This window comes from Mustela putorius, unplaced genomic scaffold (genome assembly GCF_011764305.1).
Source record: "Mustela putorius furo isolate JIRA1106 unplaced genomic scaffold, ASM1176430v1.1 tig00000785_pilon_pilon_pilon, whole genome shotgun sequence".
Taxonomy (NCBI): Eukaryota; Metazoa; Chordata; class Mammalia; order Carnivora; family Mustelidae; genus Mustela; species Mustela putorius.
Window position 1 is genome coordinate 9637926 of NW_025421480.1, and position 17921 is coordinate 9655846.

At 38.6% G+C, this 17921-nt stretch overlaps 1 protein-coding gene across 10 annotated transcripts in view; it reads right to left on the reverse strand.

Moving 5' to 3' along the window:
* The window catches only part of AHCTF1 (AT-hook containing transcription factor 1), an 83285-nt gene that overhangs the window by 38323 nt on the left and 27041 nt on the right, over nt 1-17921 (reverse strand). For 8 of the 10 annotated variants that reach the window (XM_045084674.1, XM_045084675.1, XM_045084672.1 and 5 more), the window contains 8 exons: nt 14631-14715; nt 12884-13034; nt 11382-11514; nt 11118-11299; nt 10597-10658; nt 9627-9755; nt 1352-1442; nt 211-300 (listed from right to left, as the gene is read on the reverse strand). In XM_045084674.1, the coding sequence (XP_044940609.1) occupies nt 211-300; nt 1352-1442; nt 9627-9755; nt 10597-10658; nt 11118-11299; nt 11382-11514; nt 12884-13034; nt 14631-14715 (923 nt within the window). Of the gene's footprint in view, nt 1-210; nt 301-1351; nt 1443-9626; nt 9756-10596; nt 10659-11117; nt 11300-11381; nt 11515-12883; nt 13035-13250; nt 13496-14630; nt 14716-17921 lie in introns of those variants that run through there. The other 2 variants (XM_045084673.1, XM_045084679.1) reach the window with 2 other exon arrangements.

Sequence of the window (17921 nt, forward strand, 5' to 3'; positions counted from 1 at the left end):
GTTCCGATTTGGGCTCCCCGCTCCACAGGAAGCCTGGTTCTCCCTCTCCCTCTCTGCCTGCTGCCCCTTCCCCCGACTTGTGCTCTCTCTCAAATAAATTAATAAAATCTTAAAAAAAAAAACAAGTTTACAACTTCAAAATGATTAAAAATGATGACTGTCATGTACTTAAAACACAAATCGAGGTTAATATTTTAATATAATACTTACACAGTCTGTCAAATTCCTCTTTTGTAAAAACCACTTTATTCCACGTCCACTCAAGAACAAAGCGAAGATTGGCCGCAGAATTTGGTTGTTCTTATTAGTAAATATCCATGGAAAAAAATAAAGGATTATTAATTACAAACAAAAAAATCAGTAGCTCCAGTGGGGAACCCTGACCAAGACCACACTGATCAAGTGAGCAGTGGGAACGTCAATACTAACAAACTGGTACGAAACACAGCAAAGAGCACACTGTTTTACGCAGTGCTGCTGTGAAGAATGTCAACTCTGAATCTAATCAGGAGGAAAGCTTAAGAACACACACTCAAAGACTGTCTGCAAATTGATAGGCTTATCTTTAAAAAAAAAAAAAAAAGCCAATTTTTTGAAAGATAAAGGCCTAGGAATTATATGAGATTAAGAGACATTAAAAGGACATAAAAACTAAATACAAAGTATATGCTGGATTCCATTTTGGATTCTCTATCCCTATAAATGCTATCAAGGACGTTACTGGCACAATTAGTAACATTCCAGTAATGTTTGGGGATCAGATAACAGCATGTATCAATGTTTTTCTGAATTTTGTAAGTATAAAGTGGTTTTGGAATGAATGTTCTTGGTCTTGGAAATAATATTGAATTACTTACAAGAAGAGAAATGTTGATGCCTTCAACTTATTCTCGAATGACTCAATAAAAAAATAAAGGGGGTGTAGCATGTGTGTTTTTAAAAGAGAAGGATACACAGCAACTGGGATGAATCCCGGAGAATTTTGCTGAAGAGTCAATCCCAAAGTTACATATTGTATAATGTCATTTCTAAACATTTTTGAAATGTCAAAATTATAGAAATAGAGAATAGACTGGTGGCTCCCTGGGATTATGCGTAGGGGGACATAGGTGTGGCTATAAAAAGGACAACATGGGGATCGTGACTGGGATACTGTACCAGAAGCTTACCAGATCTTGCAGAGGGAAGGTGATGATAAAGGGTAACACAGGATCTCTGTACACAATGTCTTAAAATAGCAATGTGAATCTAATTAGCTCAAAATAAAGTTTAACTAAACCCCCAAATTAATTATTTAAAAAATTTTAAATATAAAAGTGATTTTTTTATTTGTTAAAAACCATAATCTTACCTTCTTTTGTCCACTTTTTGATACATCCAGTCAGAAGTCCCAGGCAACTTGTGTGGATTGCTGCTGACAAGATAGCTTCTAACTGTTCTTCCTGAACCATGCATTTAAAAAAAGGAAAAAGAGTAAGAAATGAGGGTAGAAGATATCTGATCACAGTCTCAGAGATAGCAAGTTCTATAAAAATACAAACACTTAGGGACACCTGTGTGGCTCCGTTGGGTTAAGTATCCAACTGTTGGTTTTGGCTCAGGTCATGATGTCAGCATCCTGGGATTGAGCCCTGTGTGGGGCTCCACGCTCAGCAGAGAGTCTGCTTGAGGTTCTCTCTCTCCCCCTCCCCCACAGGCATTCTCTTTAAAACCAATTAATAAATTTTAAAAATACAAATATTTAAGGAGTTAAAAACTCATGACTCTCTAGGCGGCTATAAACACAAAGGCAGTGAGAGGCACTGGTGGCCACGTGGAGTAACTGGAATCCTTGTACACTGATGGTGGGAATGGAAAATGGTAGCCACTCTGGGAAACTTAAATACTGAGTTACCTCATGACCCAGCAACTCCATACCCAAGAGAAATGAAAACACAAGCCCACATCAAAACTATACATGGAACAACATCATTCATAATAGTCCCAAACTGGAAACAAACCAAATGCCCCCCAACTGAAGAATGGGTGAACGAATGGGATGAGGGGCTGATGCATATACCACACAGATGAACTGTAAGTAACAAGCAGCCTATGAAGACAGAAAGCAGAGTGGTTTGAAAGCTGGGAAATGGGGGGAGAACATGGGGGTTTTGTGGGGGTGAGAAAAATGTTCTCAAACTGAATGTGGAGACAGGTGCACAATTCCATGGATTTACTAAAAATCACTGTAAGCAGGTAACTATAAGATATAGCTGTGTCTTAACAAGCCTTATTTAAAATCATTATAAATCACGCTGAATATTAAAGAAACGTATGAATTTCATTCATTAGAACAAGAAACTTTTTTAAAAGAACTGAATGAAAAAACAGATGAGTCGAACAGGAACAGAGGGGCTTAACTATGATAAAGACTCCCTCAAAATGAAGAAAAGCATGATTCTAAATGGAGACTCAGTAAAGCAATTTACATTAACATTGGGGACAAAACAAGAATGTCTGCTGGTACCACTGTTTTTCCAAAGTTTGTAGAGGTTCTACCAAACGCTGTGAGAAGATAAACAAAAATGGAAAAAGTAGAAGCCCGTATTTGCTGATGACTCCAGACCTTGAAAATCTAATAAGAGATTCTGATTTGATAAATAGATATTAAGTGAATACACAAAAACCAACTGCATTTTTTTTAGGTCTTTTGAAAGGTATCTTTTGTTTTTAATTTTTTTATTTTTTATAGACATATATTTTTATCCCCAGGGGTACAGGTCTGTGAATCGCCAGGTTTACACACTTCACAGCACACACCAAAGCACATACCCTCTCCTCAATGTCCATAACCCCATCTCCCTTCTCCCAACCCCCTTACCCCCAGCAACCCTCAGTTTGTTTTGTGAGATTAAGAGTCACTTGGTTTGTCTCCCTCCCAATCCCATCTTGTTTCATTTATTCTTCTCCTACCCACTTAAGCCCCCATGTTGCATCACCACTTCCTCATATCAGGGAGATCATATGATAGTTGTCTTTCTCTGCTTGACTTATTTCGCTAAGCATGATTCGCTCTAGTTCCATCCACGTTGTCACAAATGGCAAGATTTCATTTCTTTTGATGGCTGCATAGTATTCCATTTGTATATAGACCACATCTTCTTGATCCATTCATCTTTCCATAGTTTGGCTATTGTGGACATTGCTGCTATAAACATTCGGGTGCACCTGCCCCTTTGGATCACTATGTTTGTATCTTTAGGGTAAATACCCAGTAGTGCAATTGCTGGGTCATAGGGCAGTTCTATTTTCAACATTTTGAGGAACCTCCATGCTGTTTTCTAGAGTGGTTGCACCAGCTTGCATTCCCACCAACAGTGTGAGGGTTCCCCTTTCTCCACATCCTCGCCAGCATCTGTCATTTCCTGACTTGTTGATTTTAGCCATTCTGACTGTTGTGAGGTGATATCTCATTGTGGTTTTGATTTGTATTTCCCCGATGCCGAGTGATATGGAGCACTTTTTCATGTGTCTGTTGGCCATCTGGATGTCTTCTTTGCAGAAATGTCTGTTCATGTCCTCTGCCCATTTCTTGATTGGATTATTTGTTTTTTGGGTGTTGAGTTTGCTAAGTTCTTTATAGATTTTGGACACTAGTCCTTTATCTGATATGTCATTTGCAAATATCTTCTCCCATTCTGTCAGTTGTCTTTTGATTTTGTTAACTGTTTCCTTTGCTGTGCAAAAGCTTTTGATCTTGATGAAATCCCAATAGTTCATTTTTGCCCTTGCCTCCCTTACCTTTGGCGATGTTCCTAGGAAGATGTTGCTGCGGCTGAGGTCGAAGAGGTTGCTGCCTGTGTTCTCCTCAAGGATTTTGACGGATTCCTTTCTCACACAGAGGTCCTTCATCCATTTTGAGTCTTTTTTTGTGTGTGGTGTAAGGAAATGGTCCAATTTCATTTTTCTGCCATGTGGCTGTCCAATTTTCCCAACACCATTTATTGAAGAGGCTGTCTTTTTTTCCATTGGACATTCTTTCCTGCTTTGTCGAAGATTAGTTGACCATAGAGTTGAGGGTCTATTTCTGGGCTCTCTATTCTGTTCCATTATCTATGTGTCTGTTTTTGTGCCAGTACCATGCTGTCTTGATGATGACATCTTTGTAATAGAGCTTGAAGTCTGGAATTGTGATGCCACCAACTTTGGCTTTCTTTTTTCAATATCCCTTTGGCTATTCAAGGTCTTTTCTGGTTCCATATAAATTTTAGAATTATTTGTTCCATTTCTTTGAAAAAGATGGATGGTACTTTGATAGGAATTGCATTAAATGTGTAGATTGCTTTAGGTAGCATAGACATTTTCACAATATTTATTCTTCCAATCCAGGAGCATGGAACATTTTTCCATTTTTTTTTTTTGTGTCTTCCTCAATTTTTTTTTAATTTATTTATTTTCATGAGTACTCGATCCCAGTTTATAGCCCCTCAATTTTTTCTGAGTATAGATTCTGTGCCTCTCTGGTTAGGTTTATTCCTAGGTATCTTATGGTTTTGGGTGCAATTGTAAATGGGACTGATTCCTTAATTTCTCTTTCTTCTGTCTTGCTGTTGATGTAGAAAAATGCAACTGATTTCTGTGCATTGATTTTATATCCTGACACTTTACTGAATTGCTGTACAAGTTCTAGCCGTTTTGGACTGGAGCCTTTTGGGTTTTCCACATATATTATCATATCATCTGCGAAGAGTAATAATTTGACTTCTTCTTTGCCAATTTGGATGCCTTTAATTTCCTTTTGTTGTCTGATTGCTGAGGCTAGGACTTCTAGTACTATGTTGAATAGCAGTGGTGATAATGGACATCCCTGCTGTGTTCCTGTCCTTAGTGGAAAAGCTTTCAGTTTTTCTCCATTGAGAATGATATTTGCGGTGGGTTTTTCATAGATGGCTTTGATGATATTGAGGTATGTGCCCTCTATCCCTACACTTTGAAGAGCTTTGATCAGGAAGGGATGCTGTACTTTGTCAAATGCTTTTTCAGCATCTATTGAGAGTATCATATGGTTCTTGTTCTTTCTTTTATTGATGTGTTGTATCACATTGGACTGATTTGCGGATCCAACTGCATTTTTATGTACCAGCAATAACCACCCAGAATTTAATAGAGGAAAAACGTTCTAGTCACAAGCAGCACAACTATGGAGCACTTAAGAGATAAAAGCACAAGAGACACCTGTAAGAACTGAAAAGAACTATAAGATCTTGTTGAGATAGAAAACCAACCCTGAATAAATGAGAAAATAGACTATTTAAGACTTGGATGAAATGATGATAAAAATATTCTCTCCAAAATTAATACATGACTATAACAAATTTTCAAGAAGAGTTCCAATGGGAGTGCTGGATAAAATCATGTTGTAATTAATACAAAAGAACAAATGCCTATGAATTGACAATTATAGGGAAAAAAGAGCCACATCAGCAAATATTAGAGCAGTATATTAAAATGGCATAGAAATAGATCAGATTAATGGGACATAATAAAAAACCCAGAAACAGAACCCAGTACACAGACAGAGGAAATCAAATAAATGTGGTATCTCAGTAGTTTGACAAAAGGACATTCTGTGCTCTGTTTTGTAAGGGGTATAGCACAGCTGTACTCATCCTCATCCAGGAGAAAGAAAAGCAACCTTTACCTGATGAACACAGATGAACTAAGCCTTAAATGGTAATGAAGCATTGATTAGCAAGGTTTTTTAAGCCAGGAGCATTTGATTACAAAAATATTAATTTGTATGTAGCAAAAGATACCATAAAAGAAATCAAGAGGGAAAAGACCCAATAAAACAAGGGTAAAACTTGCAAATAATGTAATTAACAGAACACTGACCACCCAATGAAAATATGAAATTGCATCTGTATCATCCTTTTCCCGATATGAAGAAGGGATACAAAGAGAGTCATGAAAGAAAAGTATACATAAAATCCATGCACCATGTATACAAACAAATGATTATGAAGGGGACACTGACAAGACCACCACCCAGGTTTAGACTGAGAATATGTGGCAGTAACCTGGAAGCTGTGTCTGCTTGGACCTGACCAAAAACAAATCCCACCCACCTCTCTCATCTCCCATGGCAACCACGACCCCTTTCCTGCCTTCTGAAGTCATCATGTTCTTGCTTTTCTTTTTGTTTTAGCTCTACATGTGCATTGCTAAACAATGTAATTTACTTTGACCTGTTCTGGGAATGGAGTTTTAAAAAAAGGGCACACGAAGGATGGTTAACAAAATGCCAATAGTTACATGCCTCAATACCCTATAGCGATTTTCTAAATCCAAACTATTCATGTATTATTTATGTAATTGGGGGAAAAAAAACCCAAATGGGGTGGATACCAGATTTTAATCACGGAAAACATTAAATGCTGTTTTATTCATGTGGCTAAATTACAAGTTATTTTTCACGTTTTTAAGGTATTACTGCTTTAACTAAATTTGACAGTGTATAATCAGGAAAAAAAAAGAATCTGTATCAAGTTCCCTAAAGTGAGAAAGTTAAATGGAGCTCTTGGGAGTGCCCAAGGCCTGAAGATGATGAGCCGTGAGTTCTCTGCGGTCAGGAAGCTGGAGCACTGGGCCGGAAAGTAAGTTCCAGTTCCTGACAGTAGGGTGGGCAGGGCCACTGGGGCCGAAGTTCCGGGAGGAAACCACTCTGAATCTGGTGCTTTTTCTCCTTGTCTTCTTGAGGGCAGCTGAATGGACACTATAAAACAGAGTACTATGAACGAAAGACTGAGCAAAGGTGTTCCCTGAATGCATATGGTTGGAAATCAACCGCCCAGAGTGTGATGATGCCGTTTTATCAAACAAAGCCCTCAAGAGTATTCTTGGGCCATTAGACAGAAAGAATAGATATCTTCTGCACAATATATTAGCAATTCTCCCATAACTCTGATCAAGTAGATGGGTTAAAAAAGACCATTTATTACTCACAACAGACAAAAGCAACCTTATAAACTGCTTTAGCCTTTCCTGAAAAAAAGAAAATTCTTGTTACCTATGGATAAAGATGGAACATCACACACAGCCATTTACTTGCTGCCTTGGTATCATCACCAGACCCCAGTGAGTGATCAGTAGTAAATAGCAGAGAAAGGTATCAATCAACGAGGGCAAAGAAAAGAGAAGGCATCATGGGGTGAGACAGCTCAACAAGATCCATGAATGGCAGTCATGAGGAAAGGTGATGAACTCAGCAGTGTGAGGGAAATTGCATCCTTAGGTCCTCACAGACGGGAGCTACAGATGAGAATCTAGTCAAGTTAGCTCTCTGAGCCCTCAGGCTAAGTCCGTGGAGAGTCCAGGTACAGAGGAGGGGGGGCAAGAGTGGTCAGACCTGGGCTAAAAATAAGCAACCGGTGGACACTTAGTCTATGGAACAGCCAGCCATACCCCCTTAGGACCCTGCAATGAAGAACCATGGACACATGAATCACAGATCTTTGGGAAAATGGAATGGCTCCCCCAAAGTGTGGCCTTGCTCCACTGAAATGGTGCATGTCCCATCTACTATTCTCAAGAAAAGGATTCCTCTCCATGAACTATACCATTGCAAAATACAGTGTATCATCTGTTACTGACCCACTTTACATATGAACAGATGACGGCCACCAAATGCATAAGGAGAGCCCCTGCCATCAAAGAGACTAGACGAAGAAACTAGACTGCAGAGGAAACAGAGCCAGTGCAAAAATCAAGAAAGACTGTGAACACACACGGGCAGCAGCTAGTCATCCATAAAACAGAATACTAGAAACAAAAGACTGATCAAAGAAAAAGTACTCACAGAAATTTTATATGAGGGTCAAATTTTTAAAAAGTTGATGGGAAGCCAGGTAGATGATGAAGAAATCTCCCCCAAAACAGAACCAGAGACAAAGGCGACAAATTAGTGGGCAATGAAGTAATCCGACAGAAGGTCAGACCCTTCGTCTAAAGGGGCACCACAAAAAAGCAAAAAGTAACTGGAAGAAAAAATTAAGCTTGTGTGAGACTAGGCAAGGTGTTTGTGTTTTTTTTTTTTTAAAGGCCACTTAGAAACTCCAGGAAAAAACAAGCTATGTAGTAAGAACATTAACATCGACCATGATCACGACATGACCACATGGTTAATATTTACATAGGTACCAAACTATAAAAGGAGAGGAAGGAGGGAGGAATCTCCCAGTGATAATGGTATTGAATATTTCACTTATTCCATGAAATTAAGTATTAAAATCCAACCGTAAATGTTAAACCATGAGTGGTAGTATTTATATCCCATGGGTGTTTAAAAGGCTCTTTTTCCAGCAATTCATAGTTACATATCTGTAATTTTTAAAAAGATTTTATTTATTTATCTGACAGACAGAGATCACAGGTAGGCAGAGAGGCAGTCAGAGAGAGAGAGGAGGAAGCAGGCCCCTCGCTGAGCAGAGCCCGACATGGGGCTCAATCCCAGGACCCCGGGAACATGATCCGAGCCAAAGGCAGAGGCTTTAATCCACTGAGCCACCCAGGGACCCCACATATCTGTAATTTTTAAAATAAGTTTATCCAAACACTACTTAGGGAGAGTTAACATTTTCTCTTTCTCCATGGGAAAATGGAGCTTACTTTATTCTAGCGTGTTTTACTAACAAATAATGAGTTAAATTAAATGTGAATTATGAGCTGTCCCCAGGCAACACTGTTTACTGTTAGAATGTCCCCTGGTAGGTAAAATGTACTGGGACCAGGAAAACTGATTGGATTATAAACCTCCACTAGGAAGTTGAGATTTTGGCTTCCATGAGTGAGTCTCACTTCTAGAACGGCCTTGTTCTGCAGGAACTTGGAATCTCCTCACAGGCTCTCAGAAGATACCGGTTTCTATAAAGCAGTGGTTCTTGGAACACTGCATCAGAATCACATTAAGGGCTTTTTCTTTTTTTAAGATTTATTTATTTGAGAGTGTGTGTGAGCACAAGCAGGCAGAGGAGCCAAGGGAGAGGGAAAGCAGGACTCAATCCCAGGAACCTGAGATCATGACCTGAGCTGAAATCAGGAGTCAAACGCTTAACTGACTGAGCCACCCAGGCGCCCCCACATCAAGGGCTTTTTGAAACACCAAGTGCGGGGTTCCACTCCTAGAACTTCCGATTCAACAGTCCTATGACAGCACAAGTTCCCAGTGACACTCATGCCAATGATCACATACTGGCATTCTAGACCATGAAATCCACCTGAGTCAAGATGATTTTTACTCATGAGGTCTTACTCACTTGTACCTACGCATTTTTCACAGCGGCTGGAAAATGGCTCCTGGCCTGTTACTACTTCTACTCATGACATGCCTGGGGCCGCCACAATGTGGCTTCTGTCCTAAATCCTTCTATACAGCTAAGTGAACCTCGTGCCAAGTTATGGCCTACTGGGTCCTGGTAGTATGTATTCTAAGCCAAACCTAAGACCACAGTTACTGATCATGAAGCATGAGCATTATACTACTGAATCTACTTTTGCAGAAATTATCTAGTAGACTTTTACTATAATAATGTAATACTATAATAGAAAGCTAATAACAAAAGAAACAACAGTGTTATAAATCATCTCACCTGACTTAAACTGGAAGGGTGAGTATCAGTAAGTCTTGGTGACAGAAGGCCAGCCATAAGACATCGATTATAGCCATCAGGTATGAATTCACTGAGAGATGCTCCTGATTTCTTTAAAAACCTCAAAGTCTATAAAGATTGATGAATAAACATTAATACATAATTTCAAATAATCAAATTTAAGAATAAACTTATCATCTACTTTGTACTTAATATTCTGAATAAAGCTAAAAGACACTAAATAGAAATTTTAAGACTCCATTTTTACACTTCTTGCAAGGAAACGGGTTTACAAGTTCTTGAGCTAAACCAATGCATGCTAGTTAAAAGTAATATTACTGATGAAGATACTTTGGGGGGCATTCTGTCTTTGATGGGTAACCCTGTTACATTCTCCAATGCTGACAGCTGACAGACTTCGTGACAGGTCTTAATGAACACACACACACCCCACACACACACCCTGCAGTTTATTCTCCTGATCTAATGTCAGAGAGATCCAATATGAAGTATAAATATGGCATTCAGGCACATCTAGCCGGTTATCAATTTCAAAATCTGTCATTTTGTGTTTTCCTGGAGAAGTCTTTTTCAACATCTAGTCATTGCCTGCTCTGCGCCAGACACTGTGCTAGGTATCTTCTTTGCATTACTTGCCTCATTCATAAGCTTCCTGAGAAGAAAGAGGAGAATGAAGAGTATGGATACAAAGAGATACGGCGAAGGCACTGACCTACTTCCGCTCTTTTCCTTACGGTTCAAGTAGCTAACATCCACACAACCCCAATACATCTTCTGGCACGCTGCCATCAGTAACTGATGCTACTAGTTGCTCATATCACAAACCTAGCAGAAGCTACCATTTAAGCTGAAACAACAGTTTATATAATTAACACTAAATAAAGTTTAAATCCATGATCTGACTTCAGTTTATTAAGATACTCTGTCCACATTGTTAGTTGTTACCTACCTCCTTTTGAAAGCCATTACAAGTTATATGAACAATTCCTGAGTTTAACAAACAAGTGGCATCTAAAAAAAAGATGTAAAAAAAAAAAAAATAAAATCTGCTTACGAATTATATCATAGACGGCATTAATACAACAAAATTTATCCTAACAGACTGTTAGGCAAGATATCAAATTACATATAATAAATTTTAAAATAACTTTTCCAAATATTTCCATTCTGACAAGATACCAAACTTAACATAAATAATACTTATCTTTTCTAGCGAATTCATAAGTCATAGTATCTTTATAAAATACCTAAGTATTAATTTTCTGGTGTACATATCAAACTAAATTTCCTAAGTTACCCATATATTAACTAACAGTAACGAGACATGAACAGGTAAGCACATATACCTGCATGCTACACACTACATAGATACCACACATACTATACAAATACATATTACACGTACAAACACCCACACAGATATACTTGTGCATGTTATTTTTCTCGAGGTAATGTTAAGGAAACACATACCAAAGTTGTAAATATTTGCGTTAAAAAACTGCTCGGGAGGTGGATATGAAGGGGGAATTCCTCTACTTAAGCTTCTCTCATTAACTAGTATATCCAAGATGTAATGCGGGTAAGTCTTGTTCACAACGGAATCCAGTGACCACAATGCAAAGTACGAGCAGTTATGCAGATATTCTCCTGCTCTAAAAGAAAATGTTACAAAATCATTAACTGACCAAGCTGCTACACACACAAATGTGAAAGAGAGAGAGTGCGAAGTCCTACCTTAACGAGTCCGGCATCTGTGCATGATACCAACGGTTTATGTCAAAAAGCCCCAAATACATAGAAGGCTTTCCTTGTCCATATATATTCACCTGCCAGGTAAAGACTGAAACACTAGTGTCAGGAGACAGAGCTAAAAGAAAAGAATATAATTTTTATAAATTGAATAAATAATCACAAACTAAAACTACCCCAAATAAAATTTCAGCAACATCTTGTCATAAATTAAGTTTTATCACGTCTGATATGTCAAAAAGCATTTCTATGGCGCATTCTGTAAGAAGGGTTTCATTCAGTATATCTTTACTGTCTCTCCATTTCAAGAAGATTTTACAAAAAAAATACTCATCAGGAAAGTTATAGTGCGGCTTGTTTTCACTTAACACTTTGGCAACTTTGAGGTATTGAAGGTAAAAGTAGGAATTTATTTGATTTATTTATTTTGATTCGTTATTTGATGGCATACTCTCCCAACAAGGGAACACAGAGAATATCAATACCAAAAATGGACGCCTTGAGGCACAGGGCTTGATTCTTTAGAGGATTCTAGTTGAGAAGGGCTGATCCAGCTCTATGGGAAAGAGGGGATGACTAGTACCTGGATGATGGTTGCGGGGAATGGAAAGATAGGAACAAGGTAAGAGGCACCAAGGAGAGAAAAAGTAAACATCTGAGACACAACTAATGGGAAACCCAGAAAGAAGAGGGGAGTAGGGAATACAAGAGGGAGAGTCTGAAGAGCTGTGTTTTGGGCATGTTTAGTTGGACGTGAAGACTGGGCCACAAAAACCGACGTGGGACGAGCACAGAGGACACGCCCAGATGAAGGGCCTAACCATGAGGATGAGTCCCAGGAAGCACACACACAAGCACGGCTATAGGGAGCACGCCCAGAGCCGAACGAACCTCCACCGGCATCACATTTACTTCTCACAGCCACCCTTTGCAAAAGGTCCAACTGCGTTACTCCATTCAGATGGGGAAAGGGAGGCTCAGAAATGTTAAATAATTCATTAAAGGTCACAACTACTGACAGAGCTGAGATTTGAAGCCAAGAGGGATTCCAAAATCTATGCCATTTTGACCATGCAAAGGTTGTTTACCAGGAAGAAGGGATGATACTAAAAGGAAAGAGAAAGATTAAAGACAAGCAAGGTCTGTTTGCCAGAGGTCTCAAAAAATACGCAGAAGGAACCATTATTCACAGACTATTCATACTAGTCAAAACTAGAGACCATTCTTGTCTGTTTAAAAAGCTGGATTAAAATACAAGGGGGTCCCTCAAGCTACTGGACGCTTGAGTTCTGCACAGCAAGAATACCGACGGTCTCATACGGACCTAAAAGAAATTCCATAATCAATATTCCAATTTTTTAACTGCCAGGAGTATGAACTCTAAAAAAGCATAAATCTTCCATCAAGGTGGATGTCATAAATCTTCCATCAAGGTAACTATCAAAAGCAAGCATTCCACATGACATATAAGAGTGCTTTTAACCAACCTTCATTCATACCTTCCTCTCTGTCGCCATGATATCGATACTTCTCTATACTCTGGCATCCCAACAGTTTGGTATTACTAGTCTGTCCCCTCAAAGGAAACATGCCACCCGTGAGGTCCAGTGTGTATCTTTCTTCACAGTACTCTAACCCCTGAAACAGAAAATGCACACAAATCTCTATCTTCATAGAACTCTAAGCCAGAAGTCATTCAAAACTTAAATGTTCTCTGAATTTAAAGTTTTCACATGATACAAAGAAAACACAAAAAAGTTACAAAGAGAACAAATCACTTGAAAAGGCCTCTGAAATTTTATGTAGTATAAAACACAGATAAACTTAGTCTCTCGAAAATAATGACCAACAAACCTTCTAAAGCAGTTATCAAACGTGGGAACCTTCAGGTACTTGGGGCTGGAGTGTGAACTGGATTGACCATCACTATTCTGCACAAAGACACACGAGGCCAGCAAACCCGCTCCTCTGTTCAGAGTGACATTCTTGCTCTGGAACAACAGCCCCCCCCCTTCTCCCCTCATCAATCTCTTTAAGAATCTAACAAAAGCCAGGGCGCCTGGGTAGCATAGTTGGGTGAGTGTCGGACTCTTGGTTTCGGCTTAGGTCATGGTCTCAGGGTCCTGGGATCAAGCCCCACATTGGGCTCTCCACTCAGCACAGAGTCTGCTTGGGAGTCTCCTTCTTCTCCCTGCCCCTCCCACTTGTGCATACATGCTCGCTCTCCCAAATAAATCAATCAATCTATGGAGGGAAAGAAAAGAACCTAAGAAAAACTATGAAACTTTCTTCCAGAAAAATGCATAATCATAAAAATGTCTCAGATAATTCATAGGCTTTATGGATTCTTTAAAGGCCATCCATACAACCTCAAACACCAGCTTAAGAAAGCCTGTTCTACAGAAAGGAAGTAGGGGCTGACCAGGTGGGTATTAGCAGCACGCCACTTTGTCTTCAAGAATTCAGCTGGCAAAAATTTCAGTCACCTAAAAGACTAACGCATTTATCCTTTTTATAAGTGGCAAGACAATTTTTTTAATTTAAAAAATTTGTATTTACTTATTTATTTAATATTTTTATTTTTAAGTGGGGCACGGGTAGCTCAGTCAGTTAAGCATCTGACTCTTGATTTTGGCTCAGATCATAATCTCAGGGTTGTGAGATCAAGCCCCACATTGTGCTCCATGCTGAACGTAGAGCCTGCTTAAGATTTTCTCTCTCCCTCTCCCTCTGCCCTCCGACCTACTTGCACTCTCTTTTTCCAAAAAAAAAAAAACAAACAAACAAACAAAAAACAAACAACAAAAGATTTTAAATAATGTCTAACCCAACATGGGGCTCAAACTCACAGCCCTGAGATCAAGGGTTGCATGCTCCACCAAATGAGCCAGTCGGGTGCCCCAAGACTGTTTATAAAGTCACCCCATGGCTTACTGCTTGCCATATTAGAGCAACAAAATGGAGCTCCTTTTCCTGGGTACCAATGAAGTCACGAATGAGTCTTGTCCAATCCCCTCAGTTTAGATGAAAATGGTATATGGGGAAGTTCAGAAGGCTAAGCTGACACAACTGCTCATCTTCTGATCCCTAATCTAACACTTCTACTACATTGTGAATACAGTATTAACTGGAATAGAAGGACTTTTCAATATGCTAATATCTTAAAACAAAGACTAAAATAGTCAAACAACAATAAAATGGTCAGAATGAACCCGTATTCCCGGTACCATTTACCTCATACAAGACTTGTCCTGATGCCAAACACTTTCTATCACCAAAGGCCAGCTGAAGTAGATGTAAACTCAACACATCCCCTTCACTGAAAGAAACAGAAACGAGCTGAGAAGAAACACTCAAGATCCTACTGATATATCAAGCAGCTCTTACTGCCCAGTATACAATACTGAGTGCACACGACAAAACTAAGGTCAATGTAAAGGAATTCCAGGGATTTGGCTGTTTTCACAAAATGCAGTCCTTTGAAACAATAACTGATTTTTATTTTTAACAGATTCTAACTTGCTTAAGCCGATGTCATTTGTACACTTTAGGTGGGCCCGTATGCAGCAGAGCCTACAGTGGTTTACCCAACACTGCTTCGCCCCATCTTCAACAGGTGTGCTCTGAGCTTGGCGCAACAAGCCCCCATTCTGGCCAAAAGGATGCACACCAAATTATCCCACGGCAACTACAGAAAACCATCCTGAGGGGACTGCATGTCCTTTGCTCCTTCTTCCTGGTCTCTTCCGCCATCTCGTGAGGCTTCTACCTAAAATGAAGATCTGCCTAGGGCCACAGGATGAGGGTTACACAGTATGAATATATGGCCAAGATCCCTAATCAACTCCTCTCTGCTCAAGGACAGCGTTCATTAGGTATTAAGAGCACAGACTGAATGTGAATTCTTATTCTTTCTGGCAGATCTTTCTTAGTACACATATTCTTCTTGATCTCCAGGATACCACAAGATCTTCATGTTCCTCAGACTACACGACCCGCAGTCCTCTGCTGGCTGTTCTACCCTCTCCTTCTCCACCATCAATTATCTCCATGTGCAGGATTCCCAGATTTCTTCTCTAGCTAGTCTAACTCTGGCCTAGTGGTTCCCTATCTTGGTTGCTTATTGTTAGCATCACCAAAGGAGCATTGAAAAAATACTAATGCTCAGACCCTACCACCAGAAATTGATTTAACTGGCCTGGTCTAGTCAGGCCAAACTCATATACTTACCTTATCCCGGCCTCCATGGCCCTATATAAACTAGTTCCACTCTTCTGACTTCATCTACGACCAGTCTGCATTCTACCCTTTACCACTCTTCTAGCTTTCCTTGAGATATTTTTCTAAGTCCTTTGAATTCTTTCTCCCAGATATCCCCATTGCTTTGCTACCTACTCGCCCCAACTGACTTTATTCAAATCTCCCCAACTAAACTATCTAAAAGAACAGTTCCCTTTACTACATAGTCTATATCTCCTCTCCCAGCTTTATTTTTCTGTATTTAACATCACTACCTGAAATTATATGAAATGTGCACTAGTATATTTATGAAATATACTTGCTGAAAGAGAACATCTAGAAGAACAGAAATTTATTGGCATTATGCAGCGCTCCATTCTCCACAACAATCATTAGTACATATAAACACTCAATTAGTGTGTGGAATGAATAAACACATGGTTGTGAAACAAAGAATAACCTCTAAAAGACCAAATATTAAACAGGATAAACCGCAGACAGCAATAAAGGGAAAAGCAGTCAGTTTTTTCATCTACTTTCTTATATTATAAAATTAATGTGCCTTGACTGATGAATCACTGACCTCTACCTCTGAAACAATACATGTTAATTAACTGAATTTAAATAAAAATAAATTTAAAAATTAATGTGGTTTTTATTATAATTGATGAGCACTATGGCAATAATTTAAAATCTATACCTATGTAATTCTGTGGTGGTTTAATCAGTCTACAGTGATTCTTTTTGTTCTTTTTAAAATTTTGTTTAAATAATCACTCTGATGGGGAAAAAGAAGGATGACATCACCTTCTAAGTTAGACTTCTAATCTGAGCTTGTATTGTTTTCATCTACTTATAATACCAATATCATCTATATATACCAATACCAATACCATCTACATATACACACACACATACCCCAACATGTGTATAAGTATTACTTATATATGTGTTATTTACATGTGTATAAATATTATTTATACATGTATACACATATTATTTGTATAGATGTACATATATTTTATTATGTATTGCTCATATACATATGTAAACAAACACAAATAATCTTATATATAATTTCAGGGAGCTCACAGACCATTCTAGGTCTACCCACAGACCACAGGTGAGGAACTCTGCCTTAAATCATGTTACAGTCACATACCGATATATATCACAGCCTTCATCAGATTCTCAAAGAGGCCCACGACAAACTAACTGAAGGGCCCAAATCAAAGACTGGAAGCCCACAAAAATACCAATCTCAAAAGTACATCACATCAATAATAGTGACAAACACAAAGTAAACCATGTAGGAATAAATAACCCAACTTACCAATTAAATTGACCTTGTCCTATTAAAAGAATATTATATACAGTACTACTAAGTGGTTTAAAAGTAATTAGAGAATTGTTCCTATGGGTTACTTACTGGGTATGTTGTGAATAAGAGAAGTAAACCTTGGGCATCACCGTAAGAGAAACAGAGAACAGTATATACTGCCCATATTTTAATCTATGATTCGTTTGTAGTTCAAACACAAATACACTTGACTCTAGAGCAACACAAGTTTCAAATGTGTGGGTCCATTTGTATGCAGATTTTTTTTCAATAAATACAAACGGGAAATTTTTTGGAGATTTGTGACAATTTGAGAAAACCTGCAGATGAACTGCACAGTACAGATATACTGAAAACAATAAGCCAAAAGGCAATACTATAAAATATAGTTATGTAATATATTTAACACATAAAATATGTGCTAATTGCTGATGTTTATTGGTAGGGCTTCAGTCAACAGCAGGCTATCAGTAGCTAAATTTGGGAGGCAGGATGGATGTCTAAAGTTAAACGTGGATTTCTGACAGCACAGGGGGATTGGAGCCCCAGCTCCCACCCTGTTCAAGAATCAGCTGTAGAGAGCTCTGAAAACTACCTCAAAAAAGAAAGAAGAGAAATGTATACAATTCACAGGAATTTTACAAAAGAAAATCAGGAACACAGAATGTTCAGATAAGCTTCATGGTTATAAGAACAGAGTGGGCATCACTTACAGAGAACACTACAAGAATGAAGAGTGGCATGATAAAAAAAAAGGCAGTCTTATTCGCCAAAATAAGAGGAAAGCACTCTAGAATTTAGTGTGCAAAATTCAGAAAAAAATACAAAACCCACATAAAGAATAAAAAAATCAATAGAACTTATCCTAAGAGACAATTCTAGGAGGAAAAATGAGCAGAATATCACAACTGTCTCGATAAAAGTCCCTTCACATTGCCCACCATCCA